The sequence below is a fragment of the Lissotriton vulgaris genome, chromosome 2_1 (assembly GCF_964263255.1).
Source record: "Lissotriton vulgaris chromosome 2_1, aLisVul1.2, whole genome shotgun sequence".
NCBI classification, from domain to species: domain Eukaryota; kingdom Metazoa; phylum Chordata; class Amphibia; order Caudata; family Salamandridae; genus Lissotriton; species Lissotriton vulgaris.
Genome location: NC_141687.1, coordinates 1,250,983,744 through 1,251,003,516, shown reverse-complemented (window position 1 = coordinate 1,251,003,516; position 19,773 = coordinate 1,250,983,744). Strand labels below are relative to the sequence as shown.

At 40.4% G+C, this 19,773-nt stretch overlaps 1 protein-coding gene across 1 annotated transcript in view; it reads right to left on the bottom strand.

Moving 5' to 3' along the window:
• LOC147732447 (uncharacterized) overlaps positions 1 to 19,773 on the bottom strand; it is an 899,668-nt gene that overhangs the window by 13,439 nt on the left and 866,456 nt on the right. The window contains exon 20 of the mRNA XM_086956972.1: positions 17,800 to 17,868. Coding sequence (XP_086813098.1) covers positions 17,800 to 17,868 — 69 coding nt within the window. The remainder of the gene's footprint in view (positions 1 to 17,799; positions 17,869 to 19,773) is intronic.

Genomic DNA, 19,773 nt, shown 5'->3' with positions numbered 1-19,773 from the left:
TAAAGCCAATACACATTTGGACAAGGTCTCCACTGACAATGCTTGTATTTTTCTTAAGAGGAGTGCAAGATTTCATATGGGTCAAAATAAAATGGGTCAGTTATTGGCAAATGTTATTATAACTAGAAAGGAGCTAAAGAATGTGAAATTGTTGCTAAATAGGCAAGGAGTTCTTATTTACAAAGATGAAGATATTGTGAATGGATTTGCTAAATGTTATAATCATCTTTATATATAAGATATTATTTCTAAGGATGAAGATTTCAAATTCTATCTGAATTAAACTAAGAAATCTGTCAGAAATGCATTAAACATTTTCTCTTCTCAACAAAACATCTCAGTGGAGGAAATAATCAGAACAGATTCTCTTGAAAAGAGGTAAAGCCCCTGGCCGGGCCAGCTTTTCAATGTAGTTTTATTCTCACTTTTACACTATTATGTTTCCTAAATTATTTGAATTATTCTATTATTTTACACCCACTGGTTATGCAAATGGCTCATATCAAGATGCTGCAATTTATGATTTTACAAAGTCTACACTTTAAGTAAAATTGATAGATCTATTTCTCTAGTAAATATTGATTATAGGATTTTTGCTGAAATCGTAGCATCACACCTAGAACATTTTTGTGTAAACTTACTGACTGTAAAAGGGAGATTTTCCTAGGGAAACCCAAAAGTATTTTTGATGCAGAAACTATTGATGTAGAAAACGCTTGTGAAAAAGTAGGATGACATTTTATTTTTAAACTCTTGAAGTTCTGGTCCCATAATAATATTTTTGATCTCTTTTCTTTATATTTTGCCTAAAACTTAAGATTGTGTTAATGATTGTAACTTCAAACTATTTTATATTGAATAGGGGAGTATGTCAGGGATGTCCTTTATCCACCCTGATATTTATTTTAGCATTAGAATCCTTTTTTATTTAAAACCATACAATTTCTGGTTTATACTAGGTGTCTTAATCAATTAAAATTAGCAGCATATGCTGATGATATTCTTTTTGTTCCCAATTCTGAAATCTCTCTTGTACCTACTTTGCAGGAAATTAGCTCATTGTCTGTGGTTTCAGGATATAAAAGTCTGAGAAAACAAAGATTTGTCCTCTAAACAAATTCCGTACTAAACACATGTTCAACTCCTCAGGCTTTGCCTGGGCTCCTTCTAAAATAAAATATTTATATATATGGTTTAGCACTTCAGTTAGAGAAATGTCAAGGACATTCTAAAACTAGAGTCTTTTATAACTAGGTGGGATCCTTCATAGCCCTGAAAACAAAATGTCTAATGAACGATTAGATTCCATAAAAATGGTGTTGTTTCACTATATACCATTGCTATCATAGCACTAAATATTCTATCCACCTTATTTAGGAAGATTGATTCACTTTATTCCAAATTTTTATGGAATAGTAAAAATTCAATATTATCTTTAGCCAAACTTAAAGTTGGGAAGTAGTATGGAGGGGTGAAATATCCAGATTTCCTCTTATATCATGAAGCTTTTTTATTAAGACAGGCTTACTATTGGTTACTAAACAAAGGACAATGTTACTTTACCTGTAAGCATCTGTCCGTGACATGTAGTGCTATAGATTTACATTCTGTGCATACTCCTGCCATCTAACGTTGGGTCCGGATGTGTGGAAGTTCTTTTTCTTCGAAGAAGTCTTCTTGAGTCTTGAGGCAGTGTGGCTCCACCTCTAATTTGTAAGGCACATGGGCATCGTTGTTCTCCCACATGGCAGGTGAGAATGGAGAAGGAGCGAAATGATATTGGACAGAGAAAGAGATGACCTTATGAGACCGAGAGAGTAATGACTAAAGAGTAAAGATGAAAGATTACTGCAATGGCCAAAGGCGAAGGTGGGTGGGCGCATGTGAATCCAGATCACTGCATGCCATAAACAGATGCTTACAGGGTAAGAAATATTTCCTGTTCCGGGCATGTGTGGCTGTAGATACACATGCTGTACATAGACTGAAAATCAGTAGCAAGCCTGTGTGCATTGCAGTATACTGGAATAGCGTTCCGAGTACAGTGTGGCTAACGTTGGCTTGCTGGCGGGCTAATATGTCCACACAGCAATGTTTTGTGAAAGTATGTTGTATGGACAAAGTAGCTGCTTTGCATATATCAGCTATGGGAATGTTTCCTAGGAAGGCCATAGTGGCCCCCTTTTTCCATGTTGAGTGGGCTCTAGGAGGCGTAGGCAAACCTTTCTTGGCTTTTGCATAGCACGTTTGAATACATTTGAGAATACTCCTAGCTATGCCTGATCTAGACAGAGCAGTACTTTTATAAGGTTTGGAAAGGTCAACAAAGAGTTGTTGCACCTTTTGAAAGGACTTAGTACTGTCCATATGGTACAGTGTTTGTTTTATATCAAGGGTACGGAGAGCCCATTTTGCAAATGAGTCAGGTAGGGGAAAGAAAAGTGTTAGCTCTATATACTGTATCAGATGGAATGAAGAGACCAACTTAGGAAGGAATTTAGAGTTGGTGCGCAGGACAACCCTATCCCTGTGAACCTGAGAGAATGGGTCTTCCAGGGTGAAAGCCTGAAGCTAACTGACATGTATGAATGAAGTGGTAGCAGCAAGAGACACCACCTTCCAGGAGAGGGATTGAAGGCGGTAGGAATGTAGGGGCAAAAGCGGAGGACAATATTGATATTCCATTTTAGAGCCAGGGGAACCTGTGGAGGAATGACCCTCTTGAGACTCTCCATAAAGGCTTTAATGACAGGAATCCTAAAAAGGGAAATGTGTTGCCAACTCTGGAGGTAGGCAGCTACAGAGGCTAGGTGAAAGCAGATGGAAGTGAAGGTTAGCCTACAGGTCTGCAAATCCAATATGTAACAGACAATGTGTTGGACACGGGCTGCCAAGGGATCAGATGTGTTTTGAGTGATAGTAGTGAACAAACCTTTTCAACTTGGTAGTATAGCAGGTGCGAGTAGTAGGCCTGCATGCTCACTTGGGAATGCACATGCATTCAGGAGATAGTTTAAGGTAACCAATTCTAGGACCTTAGGAGTCAGATCGCAAGGTTGAGTGACCTAGGGTCGGGTGCCTGATTTCTCCATGGTTCTGCGGGACAAGGTCCAGCCTGTTGGAAAGCCACTTGTGCAGGACCATCGAGCGGTTGAGGAGAGTGGTGAACCAAGGCTGGGAACCACCAGGGTGAGACTGAAAGACGTTCGCAGAAGTCTAAGCACTACAAATGGAAGGAGGAGGAGAGGTGTAAAAGTGACTGTATCATCCATATTGCTGTGGGTGTGGGAACCTGGAGGCAAAGTTTGGGCATTTGCCGTTTTCTGCTGTGGTGAAGAGGTCTATGTTTAGAAACACCCATCGCTGGAAGTACAGGAGGAATACTCGTCTGTGAAGTTCTCACTCGGGGAGTTATTACCACATCCTGTTGAGGATGCCGGCGAAGCCGCCATCAACTCCTGGGAGATACTTGGCCAGTAGATGCATCCTGAGGTGGAGAGCCTATTTAAAGATGGTCTGGGCTAGCTGAGAAAGATGGGGCGAGCAGATACCATATCCTTTTGGAGATAATACATGCCGTCATATTGTCCGTTACGATGAGGACTACCTTGGCTGCAATGTGGCTGAAGAAGGCCTTTAATGCTATGTGGATGGCTAACAGCTACAGACAGTAGACGTGGAGATACTGGTGAGTGGGCACCCATTGACCTTGGACAGTCAGGTCCTGCAGAGACGTGTGGAGAAGTGTGGCTTAATGATTAGAGCGGCAGACCCTGATGCAGAGGTCTAGCCCGGGACCAGGGTTCAATTCCCTGCCTCGGCGGGTCTTGGGCTCAAAAATTCCACGGACCTGATAATTCTCGCCTCGGTGCCTATTCCAATCATGGAGTCCCACTCTGCAACTCTGGGCAATAGCTTGCTTAATCTCCACAACGGCCCCCACAACCCGAAGGATGCCTGGTCTCCACCTTGGGGTTGCCCAGGAGTGGACACCTCACAGGGAAAGCCAGGATGGGTTCCACAGCGGTATTCGTACAAGCGCCTTGAGACCCTTGCGGGTGAGTAGTGCGCTATACAAGTATCAATTTACAATTTACATTTGCACTAGGTGAGCGCGGTGTCTGTTGTAATAGTCACCTGCATAACTGGGTCATGAAAAGGCCTGCTGTGCAACAAGTTGTTGGTGTTCCACCACTGTAGAGAGTGATGGGTGCGGCAGCTGATCAACACTAGATCGCCCCAATGGCCCTACATTTGGGACCATTGATGATAAAAGCATTCTTGCGATTGGTGCTTGTGTAACTTGAAGGACTATGGCTATACACGTGGCCATCATGCTTGGGGGGGCGGATGACTGTCCACACTATGACTTGCTGATTTGGCTTGAAAATGTGGAACAACGTCTGAAAGGACTGCACTCTTGCAGCGCTGGGGTAGGCCTTGACCAACTCAGAATTGGAGATCACCCGTAGGTAAGGTTGTACCTGCATGGGTTGGAGGTTGGACTTGATGGTGCTGACTGCACACTCCAGGTCACATAGGAGGTTGACGGTGGCCAGGGTGTGTGAACAACACTGTTGCTGAGTGGTGCTCTTTATCAATCAGTCGTCCAAGTAGGAGACGTTCAATCTTTTTTATATTTCACAGAGTTTTATACAGCGCGAATTTGACCCAAAGCGGGTATCAGAGCGCTATACATAGCACTAGGTGCATTACATGAGGGCACACATTCATTTTTTGTTAGGAACGGGGAGATTAAGTGATTCGCCCAGAATCACAGGATGTTCAGCGCCATTCCCGTGAATCGAACCTAGTTCTCCAGATTCAAGGTCAACCACCCTAGCCGTTAGGCCAACTCCTCTCCTCGGTCTCTGCAGGTGTGTGACTACCACTGCAAGGCATTTGGTAAACACTCATGGTGGTGTGAGAACCCAGGGGGCAGGACCTTGAATTGACAGTGTTTACCACGTACCTCAAACCTGAGATAGCAGTGATGTGCAGGAAGGACCAGCATTAACTGATGCTGCCACGAGTCACGTTACGATTCAGAAAAGGGGGTGGTGATGAACAGAGTGTCTGAATTAAGCAGACCACTCTTTCCCAGTCCAAAGATCAGGGCTTGATCCATCACCGTTATTTAGCTCACTGCACCATCCCAGCTCAGAACCTGGCTATATGCAAATCAGTCTGTCCCTGGCCGAGTGCATCATGGGAACAGGGCAGACTAAACTACCAAGCCAATTCTTCACCAGAAAGGAGACAAGCTTCCGGGGACCGGTTTCTGGCATTTCAGCCATCGTCGGCCCGGCTTGCTTGAATCCTGATGGTGCAGTGAGCAAGGGACCCATGTCTGAGTATACCCTGCCACACCTATAGTGGCCAAAAACGATTCAGAAAAGGGGGTGGTGATGAACAGAGTGTCTGAATTAAGCAGACCACTATTACCCAGTCCAAAGATCAGGGCTTGTTCCATCACCGTTATTTAGCTCACTGCACCATCCCAGCTCAGAACCTGGCTAGATGCAAATCAGTCTGTCCCTGGCCCAGTGCATCATGGGAACAGGGCAGACTAAACTACCAAGCCAATTCTTCACCAGAAAGGAGACAAGCTTCCGGGGACCGGTTTCTGGCATTTCAGCCGTCGTCGGCCCGGCTTGCTTGAATCCTGATGGTGCAGTGAGCAAGGGACTCATGTCTGAGTATACCCTGCCACACCTATAGTGGCCAAAAACGATTCAGAATTTTTTTTTTTTTTTTTGTTTGTTAGGCACGGGGAGATTAAGTGATTCGCTCAGAATCAAACGATGTTTAGCGCCATTCCCGTGAATCGAACCTAGTTCTCCAGATTCAAGGTCAACCACCCTAGCCGTTAGGCCAACTCCTCTCCCCGGTCTCTGCAGGTGTGTGACTACCACTGCAGGGCATTTGGTAAACACTCATGGTGGTGTGAGGACTCAGGGGGCAGGACCTGGAATTGACAGTGTTTACCACATACCTCAAACCTGAGATAGCAGTGATGTGCAGGAAGGACCAGCATTAACTGATGCTGCCACGAGTCATGTTAGGCGTTAGGGGAGCGCAGCTTCTTCGTTACTTTAAAAAAAATATTGAATTGAATCTAGACTTTTTTAAACTGTTTGGGAATCTGGTTTTTAACTGTTCTGCTTTTAAAATATTGTTCTTACTTGTGAGTCATTGTGAATCATTGCGCTGTGATCAACGGAGCTAGGTTATAGCTCTGGGGGCAAGGTGGTACAGTTTGACGGCTGTATCACAACGCACTTTCAGCCGCCATTAAAGTGCTCTAGTTGCTGGACCTGCTCGGGCTTCTTAAGAGCCCGATGACGCGACCGCGCAGCATTAACTGATGCTGCCACAAATCATGTTAGGCATTAGGTGACCGCAGCTTCCTCGTTACTTTTAGAAAAACTATTAAATTGAATCTAGACCTTTTTTAAACTGTTTGGAAATCTATTTGGTAATCTGTTTTTTAACTGTTCTGCTTTTAAAATATTGTTCTTACTTGTGAGTCATTGTGAATCAATGCACTGTGATCAATGGAGCTGGGTTATAGCTCTGGGGGCAAGCCAGTACTGTTTGACAGCTTTTGCACAACGCACTGGCACTTTCAGCCGCCATTACTCAAGTCAGCGTTTTAGTCGCTGCACCTGTTCGGGCTTCATAAGAGCCTGATGACGCGACCGCACAGCATTAACTGAAGCTGCTACGAGTCACGTTAGGCATTAGGGGAGCACAGATTCCTCATTACTTTAAAAAAAAATATTGAATTCAATCTAGACCTTTTGTAAACTGTTTGGGAATCTGTATGGGAATCTGGATTTTAACTGTTCTGCTTTTAAAATATTGTTCTTACTTGTGAGTCATTGTGAATCATTGCGCTGTGATCAACAGAGCTGGGTTATAGCTCTGGGGGTAAGCTGGTACTGTTTGACGGCTTTTGCACATCGCACTTTCAGCCGCCATTACTCAGGTCAGCGCCCTAGTCGCTGGACCTGCTCGTGCTTCTTAAGAGCCCGATGATGCGACCGCGCAGCATTAACTGAAGCTGCCACGAGTCACGTTAGGCATTAGGGGAGCGCAGATTCCTCATTACTTTAAAAAAAATATTGAATTCAATCTAGACCTTTTGTAAACTGTTTGGGAATCTGTATGGGAATCTGTTTTTTTAACTGTTCTGCTTTGAAAATATTGTTCTTACTTGAGAGTCATTGTGAATCATTGTGCTGTGATCAACGGAGCTGGGTTATAGCTCTGGGAGGCAAACCGGTACTGTTTGATGGCTTTTGCACAACACACTTTCAGCTGCCATTACTAAGGTCAACGCTCTAGTCGTTGGACCTGCTCGGGCTTCTTAAGAGCCCGATGACGTGACTGCGCAACGGAAGCGCGCATCGGGCGTGCCGCTGGCACGCCATCCACGTCCGGAGGGGAACCCCTGCCCTTTTCACATCAGATAAGTACTATTATAGCGAGAAGCAGGTTAGACAGTTAAACCCGCCCTCAGGATCAAACTGTCTTCATTCCATTGCTCCCAGTAGTCCAGCTACCAATTGCGCACACTGTTCATTCAGATTCTGGTCACCCTCTCCCAATCAATGCGACACCCCCGACAAACATTTTAAATTGCTTTTATTAAATTGCAGATTCTTGCCTGCACATACTGCAGAGCTGTTCACTCTGCTTATGGATGAAGGCCCTGATGTTTTGTTCCTCACTGAAACCTGGCTGAACGCAGGCTCAGAGCCCGACATTGTCCAGGTCCTTCCCCCTGACTACGTAATACAGAGGTTGGATAGGGCAACTGGTAAAGCGGGTGGCAATACCATCATCTTTAAAAGCCACATCAATTGTGAAACTTTTGGGAGTCCTTTACTTGACTGTGACAACATCCATTTCTCAATAGGATTTACATCGATTCGGTGGTGGCCAATGAGAGATTCAAAAATTGTACTGAGGGGACATTAGATCAGGTCCTTCCAAAAACAATCAAACAGGGCTCAATAGAACGGCCTGGTATACCCCCAAACTCCAAGAATTAAAATAAATCTGTAAAAAAATTGAAAGAGTTCGGAGAAAGGACAAGAAAAAGTTATATAGAGAGGCTATTAAAATCAACAAGCCCATAATTAAAAAATCCCTCTTACTTTGAAGAAATAAATTTAGCAGCAAACTCCCACCGTGAAGCATCTCGAACTGCAAAAAAATTACTGATACTCCCATAATTACGAACCAACGTTGCAATGAACTTGCAGAATATTTTTATAACAAAATTCAAACGCTCTACGGATCTTTTGCTCCGACCGACAGTCACACCACCCCTCATCCCGAGGATTTTTACACATGGAGTAAGGTACATTCTCTAAAAGCCTTTCCCTTAATGGACTATGAGTCATTTCAGACCACCTCTGCACTCGTTAAGAGTGGGTTGCCCAGAGGCCCTACCCCGCCTAAGATTTTGAACCAGGTGGCAGAGTCAGTTGGTCCAATCATTCTGGATTTGATCAACTCCTCCTTATCCGCTTTCACTGTGTCCTTTTCTTATCTTCTCCAACATCTCATCAACCTGTGGCCCAAAGAGATGTTCCCCCTCAAGAAGCAGGTTGAGGAGATGGTATTGAACATCTGGCTTGAAGTTGGAGACACAGAGCCAGGTGAGTTGGTGATGGAGCACACAGGAGTTGATACCCCGAGCGACAGTCATCGGAATCGAGGGCACATCAATTGGTGTCATTAGGAATAAGCTTGCTCTCTGAGACTATTTTCATGCCCTCCCTTACAGTGTTCATCTGGGATATCTTGTCCTAGTAGGCCCGGTGTAGTAATCAAGCTACGCTGGTATGATGTATACCATGTAGGTTTATTCACAGGTTGACAGATAACTTGTAGATCATCATAAACAGCAGTATAAGTCATGTAGGCAGTCTGTAATTTGACATCAACAGCCCCACCAGGAGCAGCCTGCTAGCTGCTCAGCCCATCTCACCAACTGTCACTCCTTATCCAGTCACCAAGGCATTCTACATATAGCCCACACATGCAACATTCCACTACATACCTCTTCCCTAATGAACAGAAGAATGAACAAAACATATGCAAAAACTATAAACATGAAAGAACATCAAAAGTAATTAGTCCACAACCTAAAGAGGTAGCTAGACATACTATAAAAAAATAATATAGAATGGCCATAATATCGAAGTAAAAATATAGAATGGACAAAATATCGAATGGACACAATATAGTGGTTAAAAATAGTGAATTGAAGGTAAGTAATATAATATCGATTGTCAAAATATAGAAAATCAAAATATCGAGGTATATAATATAGGCATTAAAATATATCGAATTTTTTATAATATCGAATTTTTTAAAGTGTTTTGTATGTTAGTATATGTGTGAAAAGTGTATATTATTTTTGCAATTTATTTTGAGTAATGAATTTTATGTTATTTAATTTTTGCGTAATTTAATTCTGTAACGGGTTCTGGGTTTATAGGGGAATAGGGTGGGAAGTAATTTAATTATATTAAATTAAATATTAATTTTTAGAAATGACTAATTATTTTTAATTTAATTTTGCGTTTTAGTTCTGTAGCAGGTTGTAGGTTTATAGGGGAATAGGGTGGGAAGTAATTTAATTGTAATTAATTAAATATTTGTATTTATTTATTGGTATTCATTTTGAATTTATTGTTACATTTTAATTGGTAATTCATTTTTATTAATTGATTCATTGATAATTATGTTAATTTTATTACTTTATTTTCCATTGTGGGTTTATAGGGGAATAGGGTGGGAAGTAATTTAATTGTAATTAAGTAAATAATTGTTATTTATTTATTGGTATTGATTTCTAATTTATTGTTAATTAATTTTTAATTGTAAATTATTTTTTATTAATTGGTAATTAATTTTTATTAATTAATTGATAATTATGATAATTGTATGAATTTATTTTCCGTAGAGGATTGTGGGTTTATAGGGGTATAGGGTGGGAAGTTATTTAATTGTAATTAATGACATATTAAAAATACTTTTTGTATATTGATAATTAATTTATTGTTAATTATTAATTGATATTCATTTTTAATATTAATTAGTGTTTGTTATTGAAAATTAATTAGTTGTTAATTAATTATGAATAGGTGATTAACTTTGATAACTAATAAAATTTGTATTTCCAATTGATTAATTATTACATAATATTAAATTGGTAATTAATTGTAATTACATTTTTTATTGGTATTGATATTCAATTTATTTTTATTACTATATTAAATCATTACTTTCCCTACTGTTAAACTCACAAGAGTGGGAATAGTAATTTTTACCCCTAGGCTATCCAACGCATTCCCTACTGTTGCACTCACTGGAGTGGGAATAGCAATTTTTACCCCTACGCTATCCAAAGCTTTCTCTACTGTTGCACTCACTGGAGTTGGAATAGTAATTTTTACCCTCCCGCTATCCAACGCTTTCCCTACTGTTGCACCCTCTGGAGTGGGAATAGTAATTTTTACCCCTACGCTATCCAACGCTTTCCCTACAGTTGCACTCACTGGAGTGGGAATAGTAATTTTTACCCCTACGCTATTCAACGATTTCCCTACTTTTGCACTCACTGCAGTGGGAACAGTAATTTTTACCCCTACGCTATCCAACACTTTCTCTACTGTTGCACTCTCTGGAGTGGGAATAGTAATTTTTACCCCTACGCTATCCAACGCTTACTCTACTGTTGAACTCCCTGGAGTGGGAATAGTCATTTTTACCCCTACGCTATCCAATGCTTTCCCTACTGTTGCTCTCACTGGAGTGGGAATAGTAATTTTTACCCCTACGCTATCCAATGCTTTCCCTACTGTGATGTGATGTGATGTGAAGGGCTACCACTCCAAGGAGCATCTTGGAGCTGGACTCCTGATTGCCAGCAGATAACCACAGCTGGACTGCCCATGTTGGAGAGGGGGATCATAGCAGGGCTTTGCAGCCTGTGTCTGACAGTGTGTAAATCCATGTTTTCAGCATTTTTCTGAATCTTTGCTCCGTGGTGGCTTCCCAGAGGAAGTGAGGTAGTTTATTCCATGCTTTGGCGCCGAGAACTGCTAGGGATTCACCTCCTTTGGTCGTCAGCCTGAATCTAGGAACAAGGAGCAGATTCGCTGTGGAGGATCTAAGTTCCCGCGTCGGATGATATTGTATAAAGTACATGCGCAGGTACAATGGACCATGATGATGGAAAGCTCTGTAGGTGATAGTAAGGACCATAAACAGGATGCGCTTTTGTACCGGGAGCCAGTGTAGGGCATCTAATGCAGCAGAGGCCGAAGATTTTCTGGGCAGTCTGAGGACCATTCTGGCGGCAGCATGTTGGACCATCTGGAGTCTGTGCAGGGCAGGTTTATTTAACCCTGCATACAGACTATTGCAGTAATCTAGTCTAGATGTTATCAGTGCCACTGCAACCGTCCGTCTGGCACTCAGGGGGAGCAGGCCAAAGAATTTTCTAAGACCTCTTTTGATGTTAAAGCAGACACCTGCCACTTCTTTGGCTTGTTGTTTAAAGGACAGGGTGTTGTCAAATTTGATACCCAAGTTTCGTACTGCATTGATAGTCTTTGGTGGAGCCTCTGTTTCCTGGGCCACCAGTCGTGAGGAGAGAAACAGTTATTGGGTACAAAAGGCACAATTTCTGTTTTCGCAGAGTTACACTTTAAGTAGTTGTTCGTCATCCACGTAAAGGTTGCCGATAGGCATTCCCTCAGAGCCAGTTCCGCATTGGTTTGGTTCTTATCCAGAACCAATACCAACTGGGTATCATCGGCATATGCAATCGTAGTGATACCGAAGGAAGAGATCAATTTGATCAAGGGAACCATATATAGGTTGAACAATGTGGGCTCAAACTTGAGCCCTGCAGGGTCCCTGTTTTCAGCACTTTCTCCTCAGAGCAAAAATTTCCCAACATAATGATCTGGCGCCTATGTGCCAGATGATTTTTGAACCATTTGAAAATACTGTTGCACTCTCTGGAGTGGGAATAGTATTTTTTACCCCTCCGCTATCCAACGCTTTCCCCACTGTTGCACTCTCTGGAGTGGCAATAGTCATTTTTACACCTAAGCTATCCAACGCTTTCCCTACTGTTGCACTCACCGGAGTGGGAATAGTTATTTTTACCCTCCCGCTATCCAACGCTTTCCCTACTTTCGTACTCACTGGAGTGGGAATAGTCATTTTTACCACTAAGCTATCCAACGCTCTCCCTACTGTTGCACTCACTGGAGTGGTAATAGTACATTTTACCCTCCCACTATCCTACGGTAAAAATAATGTATATTTTTGAATAATATTACGTATATATATATATATATATATATATATATATATATATATATATATATATATATATATAAATATAAATATATATTTTTTTAACTTACATTAATTATTTTTTAATGTTAAGGTTTTTAAGTATTTTTAAGTATGTTTTAGTTAATTATATTTATTATTTAATTCATTTTAAATTACTTTTAAGACATTTAAAAAAAATCGATGTTTTGACTAACTATTTTTTACAACAATATCTTTGATTTGATATTTTTGTACTTACCTGTTTGTAGATAGGAAGTCGATATTTTTGCATTCTATATTTTGTCAACGATATTTTGGTAAGTCTATATTTTGGTATGCCATATTATGTCAGTGATCCCCCAAAGATGAAAGGGACACAACTTGCATCATGAAGAGGAAATTAACTATTTAAAAGAGAGTCAAAAGCCATTCCCAGGGATTACAGAAACACCGCACCACGAGAGGGAAAGGAACAAAAGACAAGAATGAAAGATGGATACGGAATACCCATCCCCTACAACAACAAATAAAGTGCGGCCCAAGGTGTCTTACGCACGCATGGAAAATGTCTCCTTGCATCAACAAAATCTTGTTTTAAAACCCTCATGTAAGGTTACAGTAGCTTACAGAGAAAAAGGCAAACAAACCCTAAACCCAACTTTCGTGAAAATGAATGCAGACAAAATGTGAGGACATGGGACAAACAAAAAACCCACTCCCATCCCAAAGGTAGGGGATACAAAAATTGTAACTGTGAAAATATGGGACTAAGACCCATTCCTTAAATAAACAACCCTAAAATAAGACCTGTAATATGGGCATAATTAACATACATTTGCGAAAATAAGTCTAGATCAAACAGTGAATCATAAACACTTTCCAAAATGTGTTTCAAAAACATTTTTTAACAGGCATGTAATGAGTGCTGCCCACAGATAAAAGATGCATCCAAAATATATGGCATGTTAACTTCAAACCTCGTAGGATATCATTTTTCAAATGCTATCATTTAGTCCCCCACAGAGAATAAATTGTCTAAACAGTGAATTTAAAACTTATTTCCAACATGTGTCCAATCAAAGTGGGCATACTTCGCAACCCAACTCCAGAAAATGCCTCTCCTTACCGCACAGAAAAAGAGAAAAGAGAGACTTCTCCCAGTTGATTTTAGGTCCAGAGGGGGGAGACAAAGACAAGCAAAAAGTACAAATTACCTCTGTAGGGACCTATATTACTTTAACATTGAATAAATCTAAGCCATTTGTGCAGCTGTACAAATGTCTTCAAATATATTTATCTGAAAAAAAGGAAAATAAAAATAAAATATATGTCTTGATAATACCTTGAAGTTTCTATTTTCCTCTTTGGCATCTTGATATAAAAATAGCTTAGATTTATTCAATGTTAAAGTAATATAGGTCCCTACAGAGGTAATTTGTACTTTTTGCTTGTCTCCTTACCGCACAGTCTTTATATTGCTGCTCTACACCACATCTTTCTTTCGTGTATAACCATCGTTAGAAAAGTCATTCTAGATGGGCAAGAAACGGCACAGAAAGTGAAAAGTCTCGAGCACACACAGGAGGCAAGAAAAACAATTGTCACCCCATCCTCGTCGCCAAAATTGATGTAGTATTCATGCCACGCTGGTATGATGTAAACCATGTAGGTTTATTCACAGGTTGACAGGTACCTTGTAGATCATCATAAATAGCAGTATAAGCCCTGTAGGCAGTCTGTAAGTTGACATCAACAGCCCCACCAGGAGCAGCCTGCTAGCTGCTCAGCCCCTTTCACCAACTGTCACTCCTCATCCAGTCACCCAGGCATTCTACACATAGCCCACACACCAACATTCCACTCAGAACACACACACAGGCTGAGCAGCTAGGGAAAGGGTAACATAGGACAAATACAATGACATGAGAATACTACACCCGATCATACCAGGAAAGCAACAATAAGCTTGCCCGCTGAGCCAATGCGTTTGCTTTCTTTCTCCACTGATGGGGCCTCGATGGTACCCTCTGTATTGACCCATTTGTGGGGGTATGCACTACTGGCCAATTGGGAGGGAGTTGACCCCTTATGTACGGGGTTCCGATGGGGAAGCCTCATACTTCTTTCCACATCGGGGAGTGATTACTCAAGCCTTCACCTGCACCTTGATGATGTCAGGGGCTGGCTTGAGCATGCCCTTCAGCATGGACAAATACTGGCTAGAGCGGTGGGCAGAGAAGAGAGTTTCGAAGAGGAAGTGCTCCTCAATAGGTCTTTTATTTATGTCCTCCTGAAATGGTATGAGGAAGCACTTCCTAGGAATTTGTGGTAAGAGGTAGTGTCACATGGAGGGAGGGGATGGGCGGGTAGAAGTCAGGGTTTGTATCTCTTGCCAAAGAGGTCTGGGGTGCGCAACATTTTGAGTGGCCGGTGGTCTTTTTTGACTGAAAGGAGCGGTCTACGTTGCAGGAGGCCTCCTCGTATTCGGGCAAGAGTCAACGTTTTCAGACTTGGTGTGGGTGACCCAGGGGTATTTTGCAGGACATTGATAGCAGATTCTACGAAATATCAGGCGTTCGCCTAATACAAAGTGAAACACACTCGCAGACAATACCGACAGAGGGAAAGGAACCATGGCAACCAGAGGGAGACCGCAACAGCATTGATCTATTTTAGAGCATGGGAACACACATTCAAACCAAACAGTGGTAAGAAAACAATCTAACAATGAAGCCCATGCGCATTACCAACAAAAGGTGGAGTCCCACTATCTTGTGACTCGAGAAGACTTCTTTGAAAAAACAACATACACACTCCAGGACAAGTCAGAGGAATTACAAGGATTTCCCTGCGTGGGCACGTCACATGGGTCCCAGAGAGACAGATGAATAATGTAGCTTCCTCAATTGTTTTAGGATTCAGCTCCTTTATCTTTTTCTGACTTTCAAATAAAATATATGACTGCCTCCTTCCTTTAAAATTTATTTGACTCCGTTATAAAAGAGATTATTGGCATTCAATGCAGGATGCTAAATACTCAAACACTGATACAAGCAAAAATCTCATGTATATATTAATGTACAACCCTAATGATTATATCTGAATGTTTAACAACTACAAGTTTTTCCAGATCAAATTCTAATATAGAAATTTGCAGCAAATACCACTCAAACATTATACTTTATTTACAATAATTTGCTTGTAAAGCTAAAATCAGTTTTGAATATTAATACATCAAATGAGTCTAAATGTTTCTCCTGCAAATGTAGTCATAAAATAACAATAGATAAGTTATTTTTCTGTCCAAATATTATAGTTTTCAGCAACAACTATGGAAACAAATTAATGAACACTTTCAAATTAGTACTCCTTTAAAGTTCATAAACATATTTCTTAGCAGTTTATTCAATGTTTGGAACCACAATTTACCTGATAATAGATTGATTGATGTTTTGCAAGCTAAATAACAGCCAATGGGAAGAATTGCTACCAATGTTTCCTTTAAGGCAAGGTGATATGCAATTTGTTTCAATCACACATTAGATACATCATTTTTTATTCTCTCATTGGTATTAACTAACAAAAAGCTAGTATGGTTACTGAATACACAATTTTCAAATAAATCTAGCTTAACTTTTAAAACAATGGTTGGAGAGAAATTTTAACCCTCCTAAATATGGTGTTTCATATTTTATCACTTTTTGTAATAAGTTTTCATTATCTGTATTCATAATAGTATGAGGTCTATGTTTTTTGTTGTTCAGATTAGGTTGTGCACTGTCTTATATTTTTAATATGGTGAAAATCCATATTGTAACCCTCCCTTCCTCTACTTAATTAATTAATATTTTAAGCATTAGTAGTTTTATGCATAGGTTTTAATATGGTATTCTTTGTTAAACACTGACAAGTGTACTTGAGTTTATTTTCTCTGACACGTGTGACAATGTGTAATTGATTGTTTCAACTTGATGATTTTGAACTGATTTGTTGTCAACTATTTTTTATGAAGCTATTTAATAATCAAATGTGTTTGATAAATCTTTCAAACTTAAAAACAAATACAGACAAGACATGAACTTCTGTAGCTATTTTATTTCTTAGCAGTTATGCACCATTTTCAATAGGTCTTAGCTACAATCATTGAGGTATAGCCAACATGTATTTTCATACATCCCACTCCATTAACTTAGAATGTTTTCTTCTTATACTATGCAGTCTTGATGACATATTGATGGATGTTCAGCTTTTTGTTTACAAAGTAATGGCATGCACACAAGTAATCTTTCGCACAGCTGCACCAACAAAACTGAGAAGTATTTATTATGCAATACTTTGCTATTGTTGCTTTTGAATTTTACCATGGGCAACCTAAAGTTACTCTTCTACCTCATTTTATAGTACTCTGTTTTGAGAATACAGCTTCAATCTACTAATACAGTCTGTTAAAAAAAGGCCCCTACACCCAGCCTTCCCATTGTTGTAGCCCAAGAGGCTCCTTTATTATAGTATTTTTTTCTTCCAGGACAGCTGGGAGCAACATTTCCTAAAACAACAGCCAGACCCATTAGCTTTGCCACTGCATGTTTAGAAAGTATAGACATATTAACTTTGCCAATGCTTTTTTAAAAATCTTATTTTTCTCATTTGCATTTCTACCCTTCTATATTTCGCCTTAACCCTTGTCCCTTTTTCAACAAAAGAGGCTTTTCACCACAGGATGCCTACTTTTTGACATCTCCACACCCCTTGTTAGTCCACTTTCTATTTTAAGGTCTGGCTTAAAATCACAGCTGTTTTCAAGACCTTCTGTTACTAATTCCTTACAATATAAAAAGAGTGCGTTTTGGCTCATGAGAGTATTTCCCTCTGACTTCATGCTGTTGGCTGTATGGTGTATCATTCCACCTTCTAGGAGGTCCTACCATTTAAATGCATGAGGGTCTATTAAACATCTGGCAAGATAATCAATAATCACACATTTTCACACATGATGTATACAATACATTTTTGGCAATTTTTTGCCCCGAGGGAGCAACTCCAAAAGGGCTGGTTTTAACATGCTGAACATCATTTGTGCACACAACATATGATCTGAACTGTGCTTGCATGTGTCAGTATGTTGAAGCCAGATCTAGTGGCTTTGCCAATGGCTATCTTACTTGTTTCCAAGAGCCCATGTCTGCCATCCATGGTCCCTTGTTGTGTAGGGATGTTGTAGTCATAGAAACACTCATTGCTTGAGTTTAAAAAATATATATTCTTCCAGACTCAGGACTGATTTGAGAGATTCTTTCTTTAGCCTTTTTTTCTGATTGTTTTTCAATGTTTTTGGTTTTTTTCGTTTGTGAATTCAAGACTTTGTTTGAAATCACATAATAATGTATTGGGTTTCTAATCAAACAAAGTTAAAGTACCGCTTACCTCCTCAGCTCAAAGTTTATGTTCATAAGGTCTGCCAATTCAGTCCAACTGTGAGACTCTATTGCTTGTCTAGTTAACAAAACAAAAAAAACATTCATAAGTGGCAATTGGTACACCCATAATGTTCACAGCAAGATATTTTTCAAAAAGGGTTTCAAGTGTCATAAGAAATGCATACGTTTTCAATTTCATTTTTTATAGCTCAATTTAACTGGATACAGAATAATGCACAATGCATTAACATCACTTTTCAGCGAGCCAAAAATGCATTGACATGAGAAAAAAGGCCAGAGCTGATATAAGGATTCGACGGCATGGTTACTGCTGTTCTCAGACTCAGAGAAGACACACATACATCAGCATTACAATTCACATTTAAGCCATTGTGATATTTATTGTAGGTATCTGTGTAGCTATCCGTCAGTTGTTATCTTCTATAGAAATGTTTAAAATAAAGTTTTTTTTGTAAATGGCAGCAAATATATATTTGATAGTCTTCTCTCTCCATAATACTAAAGGTTATTGCATTTTCAGTTGGGACTATTGCCTGTTCAGAGTTAACTAAATGGAACACAGAGTGTCCATGGTAACCAATCTGTATACTAGAAAAACTCCTCTTGACTATCATAGATACGAAAAGAAATGACTTTCTTAATTTACCTCACCAGTAAGACTTGTTCGAAATCGCAATATCTAAAGTCTTCATACATCACTTAATTTGTTAAGTAACAGTGTCAGGAGAAATATTTAGCCTAATAATTTTGAAAATATTGGTGTTTTAGGTGGATTGCAAAGTAAGGTAGCATTGGTTTTTCATCAAAAATTTTGCCAGGGCTATAACAAGCTGTAGGGAGCTGGGGTTCAATGTATCGATGCATTTTGTGGTTACAAAGTCTGGATATCACAAACTCACAAGCTTTGCAACTGTAAAATGCAAGGACTCAGTGTATCAAAGGGCTTTCCAACAGAGTGGGGGGCTTAAAAGGCACATTCCCTCTTAATTCCGAGTTGCAATGAAATGAATCAATGGTTTGTGACCACAACTGAAATACTGCTGGTGTCAGTACAGGGGCAAAACCGTTTAATCTGCCTCCCCACAGTGTCAGAAATACTTTCTGTTGCAGGTGGATGGGAGGGTCTGGTTCAAGGACGGATCACTTCCTCCCCCAACTGACTAAAAAAATACATTGCTGGTATCTAGTGAGTTTTATGGTCCCCTGTGGGGTGGGCAGGGATGGTATGCAGACACACCCTGCTGCCCCCAATTGGGTAGAAACTGCCCGGTTGGGGGTGTACGGCTGATGCCAGGACTGGTTCCACCCACATCAGTCTTCGTTTAAAACAATTTTACCCTGGTGGTTAGAGGTCATCTACATTTTAGGGAGGACAGCAAGACAGTACGGTCATGGTGGAAGGAGGCAGCCAGGTGTATCACAATCCCATATATATATTTCAAAAAGCTTTCCCAGGTGTCTAATGGATTTCTGCTCACAAGCAAAAGAAAGATTAATGGAGAGGGGTGGCCCTGTGCAAGAAACACCCAACCTCCCATAATTTACTTTTTTTCCAAATATGTTTCCTGGCTTTCTGCAAACTCTGGGGGTGGGAGTAAGCAATCTAATATGCAACCCAGATGGGGGCAGAAAGATTATCTAAGGTATGGTGGGGAGGGGTGAACCATCATCGGGACGGACCTGTTCCCCACTGCATTCCTTTTGCAATCATTTTGGCTGGTGTCAAGTGGGTGTACGTTGCACTAGTGTGGAATGATCCAGGGTAATAATGCCCCAACCTGGCCCTCTTGGGGAAAGAAAGAACAATATTTACCTGTGGACAACCACAGGAAAAAACGAGCCTGGTGGCCCTATTGATGCAGCCCTGCTGGATCCCCAAGCAGGAATCCATTAGGCATAAGTAATATTGGAAAGGGAAGAGTCTCGTCATTCCAATTATTGTGCTACTATTGTGATTGGT